Source organism: Scyliorhinus torazame, chromosome 6 (genome assembly GCF_047496885.1).
Source record: "Scyliorhinus torazame isolate Kashiwa2021f chromosome 6, sScyTor2.1, whole genome shotgun sequence".
Classification (NCBI taxonomy): domain Eukaryota; kingdom Metazoa; phylum Chordata; class Chondrichthyes; order Carcharhiniformes; family Scyliorhinidae; genus Scyliorhinus; species Scyliorhinus torazame.
In genome coordinates, this window is record NC_092712.1 from 127383023 (window position 1) to 127397327 (window position 14305).

Genomic DNA, 14305 nt, shown 5'->3' on the forward strand with positions numbered 1-14305 from the left:
AATCCCGCCCAGGGTTGTGGGAAGGAGTGGTGCAGGAGCCAGATGATTAGCGTCGAAGAAGATCATGCCAGTCTGCTAGCAAGTTGCTGCCTCTGGTCTATTTAAGTAGAGGTAGGTTTGGGGGTGACAACTACCTGCACCTTAAGCCACAGGTGTGCCTTTGAGGCAATTCAAGGGCCAATTAAGGCCAATGTTCTGAGGCCGAATGTAATTTTTTGAGGCGCCTGAAGCTCAGCTGATGCATGGAGGCGGACTTCTGGCATTAAACCAGGGTGGATAGGAGTCGGGTGTGTGCAGCACTTCACCAACGTTTTGAACCCTCCCACCCCTCACCACTTGACGTGGTGAGATGGCTTCAGATGTGGCCACAGGCCTCCCTATGGAGGGGCTTTCACAATGGCAGTCACACAGTAGGGGCCACTTTTTATTTTGAAAACTGATTGTGTACTCAGAGGGCACCTCACCTTCCTATATCAGTAGCGCCCATCTCTGATGGTGGGGCTGCCATTTTCTCAGCCTTGGAGGGCTCCCAGAGCTCACCTGCCATCCTTAATTGAACGCATTTCCTTCAAAGTCCCATCACATGTCAGATGCTGACACAGTGCGATGTTTGGACCTGGAAATACATCCAACAACAAGGTTCTGACCCCAAAAACAAAAATCCAGTCATTAAAAAGTCTTAGTTTAATTTTGGATATTACAATATTCTTTGCCCATTCTGAGATGCCTTGAGGGTTTAAGAGTCAATTCTGTCATGTGGGAACGACAGTTACATATCTGACCAGGTAGCAGCAGCAAGTCTTTTCCCCAGTAGATCCATTGGACTTCAACAACAGTCCACCTGCTTTCATTGTCATGTAAATGAATAGACATTTTGAATTCAATTTCACAACTTGCCATGTTAACTATAATCGCAAGGCCTTAAGATTGCTGGACCAGTACTATAACCACTAATGCCGCCATACCCAGGCATTGAAACCCTAGTTTACCATCATATCTGTAGGGTTGCACCCCTGACAATACAACCTCCTCCTCCAAAATATTATAATTAGGTATTGTCTTAGACGATGTGCTTAGGTCTTAGGAGTTTGACTTGAACATTTTCTTGGCTGAGAAACTACCAGGTTGCCAACTGATGCAAGCTATCACTCAGAGAATGAATGAAAGACTTGTATTTACATAACCTCTTCTAATATCTTTGGAAAACCATCTCAAAGTATTTCATGTGCAATATCTTTGAATTGTAAAGATTGTCTACATAGATAAATCTATGTTGTCATTTTTCACTTGTTTGCCAAGAGGAACAGGCATGACCATATTGATTAGCACAGCAAACTCAAAGGGCCAAAGGGCTTACTCTTATTTCCTGTGATTCCATGAGGAATTTTGGCTTGTTACATAGAGAGCACACCCATCCATAAGAACAGCTCTGAAGGAGAGTTGAATTTATAACTTCCACATTGCAATAAGTATGCTACCAACTTAGCCACACTATCACAGGTCATGACTTCACATGGTCCTCAACACTCACAAAATAATATTTTAACCATGGTGACAAGCTGTATTTGGCAGAATTGTCATCTTATACCAGAAGAGATCATTACGTAATGGATCAAGACTTTCTTATTCCAGGCTTTGGCTGCGCAGAAATCTCTGCCTATGAACTACTACACTGTTTTTCACAACATTCAAGCACTACTCCCAGAAGATTGCATTATAGTCAGCGAGGGCGCCAATACCATGGACATTGGCCGTACAATGCTGCAAAACTACATGCCGCGGCATAGGTAATTACCATCTTAGTGAATAAAGGATACTATTAACTGTTCGAACCTTCAAAAATATATAGCATTTTTAGATATAAATAATAGTTTTGTACCTCTTCAAAACTTCTTATGCTTTGTTTCAATATCAGTTTGAGAACCCAACCTGCTATACGATTGCCGCTTTACACCAGGGGCAGCATTTTTCACTTGCCAGCTCCCACCGCTGAAAAGGTCAGTGGGGAATGCATTGTTGCCAATGTCAGCACCCTTATAGCCATGTATGGCTGGAGGTGTGACTTCTGCCCCTCAATTGGGAGGAAGTCCTGCATCAGAGAGCTACTGGCCAATTGGACAGCTCTGTAGCCCCAGCAGCTGGAACTACAAGTAGGCCCCAGGGAGAACTGGGATGGTAAGGGACAAGGCATTTTGGGTGAGCCAGGCCATGGGAATGGTCCCCCGCTCTCCCCCCCACAACCATTTCCCACACAAGGCCCGAACAGGGTAGCTTCACTGGATTCCCTCGTTCCTTGCCAGAGCTCCTTCCGCTGGACGGGCAGGAGCTGTGAAATCCCCAAAACCACATGGCATACATCTTAGAGTTCCAAAAGACACAGTGGGTGCAGTGGTTCTGATTTTCCAAAATTGCCTTGATTCTATAATGGCCACAGCAGATTGTAAGTTAGCAAATGTAACTATGCTATTCAAAAAAGTAGAGAGAGAGGGCAGTGCGGGCCAATTTGGCTGACATCAGGGGCGGGATTCTCTGATACCCCCCCCCCCCCCCCCCCCCCCCCGGCCGGGTCAGAGAATCGGGTCGCCGCGCCGGTCGGGGGCCGCTGGCAGTTGGTACCCCAGCGATTCTCTGGCCCCCAATGGGCCGAGTGGCCGCCCGTTTCTTGCCGGTCCCGCCGGCGTAAATTGGAGTAGGTCCTTACCGGCGGGACCTGGCTGCGCGAGCGGCCTCCGGGTCCTCGGGAGGGAGGGGGGGGGGCGCGGGGGGATCTGGCCCTGGGATATGCCCTCACGGTGGCCTGGCCCGCGATCGGGGCCCACCGATCCGCAGGCGGGCCTGTGCCGTGGGGGCTCTCTATTCTTCCGCACCGGCGGCTGTACCGGTCCGCCATGGTCGGTGCGGAATCGAAGCCCTCTGTGCATGCGCGGGGGTGGCATCAGCACACGCTGGCACCCGTGCATGTGCCAACTCGCGCCGGCCGGCGGAGGCCCTTCGGCGCCGGTTAGCGTAGCGGCAAGCCCCTTCCCCGCCGGCCGGCAGGGCGCAAACCGCTCCGGGGCCGGCCTAGCACCTGAAGGTGCGGAGGATTCCGCACCTTTGGGGCGGCCCGACGCTGGAGTGGTTCACGTCACTCCTTCCCGCCGGAGTTGCCGGCCCCGCCGATTACGGCAGAATCCCGCCTCAGTTGTTTTGAAGACAAATTATTGACTTGGATAAGAGATCGGTTAAGTGATCGATGAAGGATAATGGGCGCATATTCAAATTAGGAGCAAGTGAAGTGTACAGTCGTGTTCAACAAGGATCTGTGCTGGAGCCTCAGCAATTACTATATTTATTGATGATTTAGGTAAAACGATAGAGAGCCATATTTCCAAATTCGTTCAGGTTACAAGTAGTTTCAACAGGTATATAAAAATACGAAGGGACCTTGACATAATAAGTGAGTGGACAAAACTGTGGCAGTTGAATTTCGATGCAGTTAAGTGTGAGATTATCCATTCTGGACTAAGAAAAGAAAGTGTTACCTCGTGAGAAGCTAGAAACAGTGGAATTCCAAAGAGATTTGGGGGCCTGTGTACTAATATATGGTAGCCAGGTAGAAAACGTAATCAAACAAGCTAATGAAACATTAGTTTTTGTAACTTGAGGGCCAAAATATAAAGAGGAATAAGTTATTTTGTTACAGCAATCAAAGCCCTGGTTAGATCGCAAATCTAACCCGGTCAATTATCACCAAATCAGTCTACTATCAATTATCAGTAAAGTGATCATCAACAGTGCTACCAAGCGGAATTTTCTTAGCAGTAACCTGCTCACTCGATGCTCAGATTGGGTTCTGCCAGGGTCACTCAGCTCCTGACCTCATTACGGCTTTGATTTAAACATGGGCCAAAGAGCTGAATTCCAGAGGTGAGGTGAGAGTGACTGCTGTTGACATAAAAGCAGCATTTGACCGAATATGGCATCAAGGAGCCCTAGCAAAATTGGAGTCAATGGGAATCGGTGGGAAATCTCTGCTGGTTGGAGCCATGCCTGGCACAAAGGAAGATGGTTGTGGTGGTTGTAAGTCAATCATCTCAGTTCCAGGACATCACTGCAGGAGTTCCTCAGGGTAGTGTCCTAGGCCCAACCATCTTCAGCTGCTTCATCAATGACCTCCCTTCCATCAGAGGGGCAGAAGTGGAGAAATTCACTAATGATTGCATAATGTTCAGCTATATTTGTGCCTCCTCAGCTCATGAGGGAGTCCCAAATTTGACAAGACCTGGACCATATCCAGGCTTGGACTGACAAGGGACAAATAATATTCACGCCACAGAAGTGCCAAGCAATGATCATCTTCAACAAGAGAGAATATAAACATCACCCCTTGACACTCAATAGCATTACCATCACTGAATCCCTTACAATCAACATCTTGGGGGTTACGATTGACCAGAAACTGAACTGGACTAATTAATACTGTGACTACAGGTCAGAAACTAGGAATTCTGTGGCGAATAATTCACCTCTTGACCCCCCAAAGTCTGACCACCACCTGCAAGGGATAAGTCAGGAGTTTGATGGAATACTCTCCACTTGCCTGGATGAGTACAGCTCCAACAACACTCAAGAAGCTCAACACCATCCAGGACAAAGCAGCCTTCTTGATTGGCACCCCATCGACAAACATTCACTCCCTCCACCACCGACACACAGTAGCAGCTGTGTGTATCATTTACAAGATGCATTGCAGTAATTCACCAAGGCTGAGACTTCCAGTGGCCGCACATTTGGTGGCTCACGCTCAAGGTGGATTTTGTTGGTTCGTCCCCACCCGTAAGGGGGGTTTTTTGAGGGAAGGGAAGGTAATACTCCTCTGATGAGGCTGGTGTATGGATCAGAGGACAAGAAACACCACGAGAAAATGAGAGCAGCTGGAGTCGGAATGTTTTTGTGGTGCGTCACAGGTGAAGATGGCGGAGAGCAAGGGGGCAGCGCTGCAGTGTCAACAGATCAACTGGTGGAGTTTTTGAACGGCAAATTCCAACAGCAGAGGAAAGAGGCTTTGGAGAATTTGCCCAAGGTGTTGGAGACGCTCAGAGCTGCGATTGAGAGAGTGGAGCAGAGACTGGAGGCTCAGGGCCTTGCGATCCAGAAGGTAGAGGAGGCAGTGAGGGAGCATGAAGAGTGGATGGCCTATTTGGAGACGGAGTTGGGGATGGTTCTGATGCTTGTGGATGACACACCAGAAGCAGAAGTTTTATTTTGACTCAGCAGTGGAGGCGATGGACTTTATCAGCGTCCATGGACTGGGAAGAGTGTGAGGACATTGAACTTTAGAGAGGAGCTTTGTATTCACTGTAAAGTGTATGGAGTGGGCAGTTAAGGGTGGTTTTCAACGGGAGAGCGGGGATGGTGAGTGTGCCTTTTATCCTCTTTGTTTGTCACTGGGAGGATTGCGGGGAGGGTTGCTCTGGAGGAGTGCAGGAGGAAAACGTGGGGGTTGGGGTGGGGTTTGGTCTTTGTTTCGGGGGGCGACATGGGTGTGATTGGTCTGGCGCAGCTGGGGAGGGAGAGATGGCGGCGGACATCCGAGGGCAGGCGTGGAGGGGTGCGTGACACATCAGGGCACTGGCTCAAAAAGGGTATGGCTGATTGGCAGGCGATGGGGCGGGGAGCTCCCAGACCAGCCTCGTCACATGGAACGTGCAAGGGTTGAATGGTCCAGTTAAACGGTCGTGTGTGTTCACACATTTGAGGAGTCTGAAGGCGGAAGTTGTGTTTTTACAGGAGACAAATTTGAAGCTGAGTAACCAGACGAGATTGAGGAAGGGATGGCTGGGGCAGGTGTTCCAATCGGGGCTGGATATGAAGACGAGGGGGGTGGCGGTGCTGGCTAACAAGAGGGTGGCTTTTGAGGTGGGGAGGATTGTGGACGATCCAGGGGGTAGGTATGTGAAGGTCAGTGGGAAGTTGGAGGGGATGGTGGTGATCCTGGTAAACGTTAATGCTCCAAACTGAGGCGACGTGGACTTTATGAGGCGGGAGGTGGGGACGATTCCAGATCTGGACACGCATTGGTTGATTATGGGGGGTGATTTCAACATAGTCCCAGACCCGGGTCTGGACCGGTCGAGTCCTAAGTCCTCGAGGGTGTCGGCAGTGGCAAGACAGTTGAAGGGCATGGAGTGCATGGGGGGTGGTGGTTGGGTTGGGGGGGGGGGAACGGGGCGGGGGACACGGACCCATGGAGGTTTGGGAGGCCGAGGGTGAAGGGGTTTTCATACTTCTCCCATGTACACCAGGTGTATTCCTGGATTGATTTTTCGTGATGGACAAGGCGCTGTTGGCGGGGGTGACCGTCTGGGAGTACTTGACGATTTGTGGTTTCTGACCACATGCCGCATTGGGTGGATTTGCGGGTGGTTCGGGGGAAGGCCCAATGTCCGCAGTTGGATGTGGGGCTGTTGGCAGATGAGGGGGGGGTGTGAGTGGGTGAGGGCTGCCATTCAGGGCTATGTGGAGGTGAACGACATGGGGGAGGTCACAGCCGCCACGCTGTGGGAGGCACTCGAGGCTGTAGTTAGGGGGGAGTTTATTTTGGTTCGGGATCACAGGGAGAGAGTGGAATGGGAGGAGCGGGCAAGGCTGGTAGATGAGATTCTGAGGGTGAACCGGAGGTACTCACTGGAGCCGGAGGAGGGGCTGTTGAAGGAGAGGCAGAGCCTCCAGATGGAGTTTTGGTGTGTTGGAGTTTCCTAAGGTGGAGGAGGGGCAGGTTCAGGACCTGGCGGCCCTGATTGGGCAGGTCCTGCAAGATACAAGGTAACATATATGATTAGACCGCGGGCCTGGGACAGAATAGGGGTGGGCACGGGTGGGGTGAGTGCGGGGGTTTGTGGTGGAGGATGAGGGTGGTGTGGGGGTGAAGGTGGTGTTTGGTGAGGGAGGGGTATCGACACATGTGTCATGGAGAACTGCAACTCAGCGGGGTCTCACTTCCTCGCCCATTGGCCGCACTCCACCTCGGTGACCTCCCTTTCCTCTGGGCTGCCGTCCAGGGCCCTCTGCTCGGGCATGGTGAGGGGCCGCAGGTCTGGTGCTCTCCCCCCCCCCCCCCCCCTCCCCCCAGCCTTCTCCAGCTCCTGGCAGCTTCTCCTGGGGGAGGAAACAACAGTGTTAGACAGTCCGATGCATGCAGCCACGGGGTGGGTAGCCGGTGGCTTCAGTGACCAGGGCACCCAGCCATGGTGGCTGATCTGGGTGCTGCATGTGGGGCAGGGTGGGGAGTCTGCCGTCTCCCGGGGGAGGAGGTGGCAGATTACGTCTGTTGGGGGACGGGGTCAGTGCCGGGGCACAGTGCTGCCTACTCACCCTGGCCACCCTGAGGAGGTTGTGCGATTTTGTGTGGCACAGCATGCCGGTATGGGCGACGTTGCCCATGGCACTGACTGCCTGTGCCCGGGCACGATGGACGGCGCCGCCTGGCAGTCTCCTTTCCGGACAATCGCCCCCTCCTCCACGGCATCCGGGAGGGTCTCCATTTCCGCGTCGGTGAACCGTGGCGCTGCGCTTCTTACAGCCATCTTGTTAGCTGAGATAGTGTGTGTGGTGGGAAGGACCGTTCTAAGTACGGCTGAGGCTTGTCAGTCTCCTGAGTGTAAACCAGGGACCCGACGAATCCGGCACCGTTTTCATTAGAATTGATTGTGTTCCACGTGGCACCGGCGCTAGCCCATTAATAGTAGCGGAATCGGTGCAGGTGTTGCGCTGATTTTTCTGCCGTGAAAGTCCACAGATTCTACGTTGGCGCCAACAGGAGAATCCAGCCCATGATGTTTGAGGTGCTGGGTGTGGGAGTGGTTCCGAGTCTCGAGGTGACGACATTTGGTGTATTGGAAGACCCAAGAGCGCAGGGGTGGGGGGGGGAGAGAAGCCGATGTATCGGCCTTTGCCTCCCTGATAGCCCAGAGATGGATTTTGTTGGGGTGGAGGGACTTGGAGCCGCCGAGAGCCGGGGTGTGGGTGAGCGACCTGGCAGAATTCCTGAGGTTGGAAAAAGTCCAGTTTGTTCTGCAGGCGGGTGGAGGATTGTGGTTGTTTATTGCGTTGTTGTGGTGTTTTTCTAGCATTCTGTATTCTGTGTATATATGTGAAATGTCTTGAAGAAAAAAAATAATATTTTTTCAACATTGTTATTCTCCTCCTCCTTTTCACATTTTCATCCAAATTTACACCCACCAACAATCAATGGTAACAAGTACAATATCAATCCCCTGGCCAACAATCCCACCAACCCCCAAACAACCCTCAACATTTTAAGCACAAACATCAAAGAAAAAGATTCAGGAATCCACTATCCACCCATACATAGTCACCAACAACAACGTACACAGTCCATCCCCACCCCCATATGTTCGATGTCATCCAATTCTTGAAAGTGCATAAGAAACAAAGCCTTCCATCCTTCCCCTCAACTCAAACTTCATCTTCTCGAGTGTTAAAAACTCCAACAGATCCCCGAAAAATATTTTTTAAAGAAAGGAATTCACCAAGGCTCCTTAGCCTGTACCTTCCAAACCCAGACCACTACCACATAGAAGGACAATGGCAACAAACACATGGGAACACCACCACCTGGAAGTCACTTACGCCCAAGGCACTCACCACCCTGACTTGGAAATATATCACTGCTGCTTCACTGTCGCTGAGTCAAAATCTTGGAACTCCCTCCCTAACAGCACTGTGGATGTACCTGCACCACATGGACTACAGAGGTTCAAGTAAGCAGTTCAAGGGCAATTAGGGATGAGCAATAAATGAGCCACATCCCATTAGTTAATTTTAAAAAAGTATTGACCAAAGTACTAGGCGGCGCACCGTGGAAAGGGTGTATTTGGCCTTGGAAGGAATGCAGCGCAATTTCACCTGAGCTCCAAACCTATCCAAAACATTTGGTACCATTTTTGCATTCAATGCGTTTAAATCCATCAGCGATCATTTGACATCAAACGTTTTAATTTGGAATGTGTTCCAATAGTTATCCAATAGGCTCAATGTTATTCAATGAGCTCAAAGTTACCCAATGGGCTCAAAGTTACCCAATTAGCTTAAAGTTACCCAATGGGCTCAAAGCTACCCAATTAGCTTCAAGTTACCCAATGGGCTCAAAGCTACCCAATTAGCTTCAAGTTACCCAATGGGCTCAAAGCTACCCAATTAGCTCAAAACTATCCAAAGCTATCAGCAGCATTTTCATGTTTGGCATCAAATAGCTAAGGGTGTTTGAAGGCATCGTATGTGCTCAAAATTACCCAATGATCTCAAAGTTACTCAATGAGCTCAAAACTATCCAATGCAGTCAACACTGTCCAAGGAGCTCAAAGATATCCAATGCAGTCAAAGCTATCCAATGTGCTCAGAGCCAGCCAACGAGCTCAAAGCTGTGCTATGCAAGGAGCTCAAAGGGTAGTTCAGGAAGGATATTCCCGATGGTGGGTATGTCCAGAACCAAGGGTCACAGCCGGAGGATACGTGGTAGACCATTTAGGACAGAGTTGAGGAGAAATTGCTTCACACAGGGATTGGTGAGCCTGTGGAATTCGTTACACAGGAAGTAGTTGAGGTCAAAACATTGTATGGTTTCAAGAAGCATTTAGATATAGCACTTAGGATGAAACGGATCAAAGGATTTGGGGAGAAAGCAGGATCAGCCAATGAATGGCGGAGCAGGCTGAAGGGCTGGATGGCCTCCCCCTGCAACTATTTTCTACGTTTCTATATCCAATGAGCTCAAAGATATCAAATAGCTCCTGTGGAAAATTCTGTGGAAATAAACTCAGTAACCTGCATTGAAAAATACCAGGAAATTCATTATTTAAATAAAAACCTGAATATAATCAGTTTTTAAAATTCAGACCAATAAATCTTTCCACTACACAGTTCATACGTGAGAGTTCTTAACTCATTTTAGTATTGGGGCCTACTCACCCAGTCCTGCCAAAATTATTTTGAATGCACTCCGTGTTTTACCGCCTTGTCCCCACCACGAGGGGGAAGTAAAATTCTGCCAAATATTTTTCAAAATATGTTTGATTTGTATTGTTACAGCTAAAAGCTAGAGAATATTCCCTCTGATATTTTTTATTTTAGATTGGATGCTGGCACTTTTGGCACCATGGGTGTAGGCCTGGGTTTCGCTATAGCTGCAGCACTGATTGCCAAGGATCAGAGCCCACATCAGCAGGTTATCTGTGTTGAAGGAGACAGTGCCTTTGGCTTTTCTGGCATGGAAGTGGAGACCATGTGCAGGTAATGCAATAAACTTCTAAGTATATTGAAGAATAGGCCTGGGCCAGAATTTTATGTTGCTCAGGCAGGCAAGTGCCCAACCGAGAAGTGTGTGAAATTGAGCGAAAGGATGTACCTACACCACATGGACTACAGAGGTTCAAGAAAGCAATTCAAGGGCAATTGGGGATGAGCAATAAATGTTGGCCTAGCCAGCGGCACCCACATCCCATCAATTAATTTTTTTAAAGTATTGACCACTGTATTAGGCAGCACATTGTGGAAAGGTGGTGACCGCAGTGGAAAGATCATTGCATGACACCACCAGAATGAGTGGAGGTGTCCATGGCATGGCTCAGTCGGTGACGGCCATGGCTGAACTCCTCGACAGCATGTCATAGTCGCTAGAGAACATTTCCCAGTCCCAAGTGGACCTTGATGAGGCACTGCGGAGCATGTCCCAGTCTCAGGTGGGCAGAGCTGAGGCAATGCGGAGCATGTCCCAGTCGCAGGTGGGCATTGCCGGGGCGCTGCAGAGCATGTCCCGGTCACCGAGGAGGCATTGCCGAGGGCGTCCCATGCTGCCGACATCGGGGAGCTGCCAGGGCTGGCAGAGCCAGATGACAGGGGCAGCCGGCGGTCGATCCAGCTGTCCCACCATCCCGAGATGACCCCAGGGCCCTATGGGCACCCAACAGGAGGAGGGGGTGCTGGGTGCCAACCCAGAGCCACCCTAAGATGTGGCGACGTTGCCCACCAGCTCAGCTCACATCCTTAAAAAGTGGCGTGTTGTCCAAACAATTGCCCCATGTTGCACGCCACTATCCCCAGGAGAATGGGTTTGCCCATCACATAAAAGTCTTTGAAGGAGTACACTCAATGCACATGGGAGAAGTACAAGAACCCTCTTCATCCCGGTTACCGAAACCTCCAAGGGTCTACCCCCCATCTGGGTCATAAACACCCTGAGTTCCTTCGCCATTACCAACCTAGCCAGCGTCCTTGGGCTTGAATGGTCCAACCGTGGGTCCATCACATGATTAAAATCGCTACCCAACATTAATTTATGCGAGTCTAGATCCGGGATGTCTTCCACCATCCGTCACTTGTCGAGTAATCCAGAGACCCAGAGTCAGACTGTGGGAAGCGGGATTTGAATCCCGCCATGTCAGATGATGAAATTTGAATTCAATTTTTTAAAAATCTGGAATTATAAGTCTAATGGGACCAAGTAACCATTGTTGGTTGTCATAAAAATTCATCTGGTTCACTAATGTCCATCTTTAGGGAAGGAAATCTGTTGTCCTTACTTGGTCTGGCTAGATGTGACTCCAGATCCACATTAATGTGGTTGACTCTTAAATGCCCTCAGGGATGGGCAATAAATGCTGGTCCAGCCCACATCCGTGAACGAATAAAAGAAGAATCTGCTCAACAAACTGCCTGTCGCCCCAATTAGGCGCATAAACATTTACTAGCACTACCGGGGCCCCTCCAATTCCCACTGACCATTACAAACCAACCCCCCTGACCCCAGACCTCATTGGCCAGCACAAATGTCCCCCTCTTACCAAATAGAATAACAACCACTCTCGACTTGGAGTCAAATCCCGAATGGAATGTCTGACCCACCCACCTCTTACGCAACCTCACCTAGTCCTTAATCTGCAAGTGTGTAGCCTGAAGAAACACCACCTTTGTCTTCAAACTTTTCAAATGCGCAAATACCTTAGAACGCCTCATCGGCCCATTCAATCCCCGTACATTCCAAGTCACTATCCTCACCGGTAGTCCTGACCCCCCCCCCCCCCCAATCCCCAACCCCCCACCCAAATTTAAATCCACCATCCCAATCCATCACAAAAACCATCTCTGCCCCCATTTTATTTTCTTGTCGGAGCCCACCCAAAATGGCCGCTCACTCACAAAACGGGCCAATCATCACCCAATAAACTATCTGCACCACCTGTGTCAGCAGCACCCCTCTCAACCAATCCCACCGCACACTCCCTCAACCAACCCCACTGTAACAATCCCCCCCCACCCCCCTGCAACCCATCACAACCCTCACATTGCTCTGTTCACCAGGATGCTTGCTAGCATGGCAACTCCTTCCTGAAGACTGAAATAATGAGTCTTAGACCCGCCCCATACCCCCTCAACCATTTAAAAATATCAACAAATCAAACATGTGGAAATAAAACAAAATATTGGTAAATATTAAACACACATTAAAAAAAACCTCAACACGTCAGAAAAACATTCCCCATCAACCCTCCTAACCATGTTCTTTAATAAAGCTGTGTGCCTCTTCAGGCAACGTAAAATAATGCTCCTTCGCCTTAAAAGTCACCCAAATATGATCGGGTACAACACGCCAAACTAAACTTTATTTTGGAAGAACACCGCCTTGCCCTCATTAAAGCCAGCCCTCCACTTGGCCAGGTCAGCACCAATGTCTTGGTTTATTCAGATCTAATGTCCCTCCCAAGTACAGTCTCTCATCGTCCTCGCCCACCTCAAGATCTACTCCTTCACCTGGAGCCGTTGCATCCTCACTATCATCGCCCTCGGTGGCGCACCTGCTTTCGGGGTCTGCCTTAGTGATCGATGTGCCTGATCCACCTCCGGGGCCTTCTCACAGACTCCTTATCCACCAGCTTCGCCAACATCTTTGAGACATAGGCCGTGGCACTCATTCCCTCCACCCCTTCCGGTAGGCTTACAATGCGCAGATTCTGCCGCCTGGACTGATGCTCCTGGTCGTCCACTCTTGTTTTCAGCTCCTTACAGGTCGCACCCAGCAACGCCACTTCTGCCTCCAACTCCACAATCTGATCACTGTGGTCCTTGACCGCCATTTCCACGTCTTGGATCATTGCACCTTGCAACTCCAGGCCTTTCCCCACCCGTTCAATGGCACCGCGTAGAGTGGCAACCACTCCCTCAATCGCCTTTGACCAATCCTCCTGCATCTCTAGCCGATGCTGCCGAAGTTCTCCTTTAATCGTGACCATCAGTTATCTCGCGGCAATGGGGTGGATGACGATGACACTGTCATGTCTTCTGTAACTGTGCCATGCAGACCCTCCACTTCCAACACCGTCATCTTACTTGACCTCTACCAGGTGCAGTAACCCACCGACATTCCAGCTCGGAGGAAAATTCACTTCCCACCACTTATTCAACAAACGTTCTGACCAAAGAAACCATTAATCGGGCAAAAAGGAACCAAATCAAAACCTTCAAGCAGGAGCAGCCCTGTGTGCTACCGATCAACACATGGCCACCACGGGAAATCCTGCCAACCAGTTTTCTATCCATCTCAATACACTAACCCCAATCCCATGTGCTTTAATTTGACACACTAATCTCTTGTGTGGGACTTTGTTGAAAGCCTTTTGAAAGTCCAAATAAATCATATCCACTGGTTCCCCTTCATCAACTCTACTAGTTACATCTTGGAAGAATTCCAGTAGATTTGTCAAGCATGATTTCCCCATCATAAATCCATGCTGACTCTGTCTGATCCCACCACTGTTTTCTAAGCACTCTGCTATAAAATCTTTTGAGAACGGATTCTAGAATTTTCCCCACTATCAACATCAGGCTTCCTGATCTATAATTCCCTGTTTTCTCTCTACCTCCCTTTCTAGATAGTGGAGTTACATTAGCTACCCTCCAATCTGCAGGAGCTGTTCCAGAGTCTGTAGACTATCTTGGGAGATGACCACCAATGCATCCACTATTTCTAGAGCCACTTCCTTAAGTACTCTGGGATGTAGATTATAAGGCCCTGAGGATTTATCATCATTGGGGATCCACATCAATATGGTTGACTCTTAACTGACCTCTGAAATGCCTCGTAAACCACTCAGTTCAAGGGAAATTAAGGATGGGCGACAAATGCTGGCCTTGCCCGCAATGCCCACATCCCATGAAAGAATAAAGAAAAGAATAAGAGGGTATAATAATAATCTTTATTGACACAAGTAGGCTTACATTAATTGCAGTGAAGTTACTGTGAAAATCC

At 49.5% G+C, this 14305-nt stretch overlaps 1 protein-coding gene across 1 annotated transcript in view; it reads left to right on the forward strand.

Moving 5' to 3' along the window:
- hacl1 (2-hydroxyacyl-CoA lyase 1) overlaps positions 1–14305 on the forward strand; it is a 184656-nt gene that overhangs the window by 134554 nt on the left and 35797 nt on the right. Inside the window, exons 13-14 of the mRNA XM_072508778.1 lie at positions 1633–1787; positions 10135–10293. Of these exons, the coding sequence (XP_072364879.1) occupies positions 1633–1787; positions 10135–10293 (314 nt within the window). The remainder of the gene's footprint in view (positions 1–1632; positions 1788–10134; positions 10294–14305) is intronic.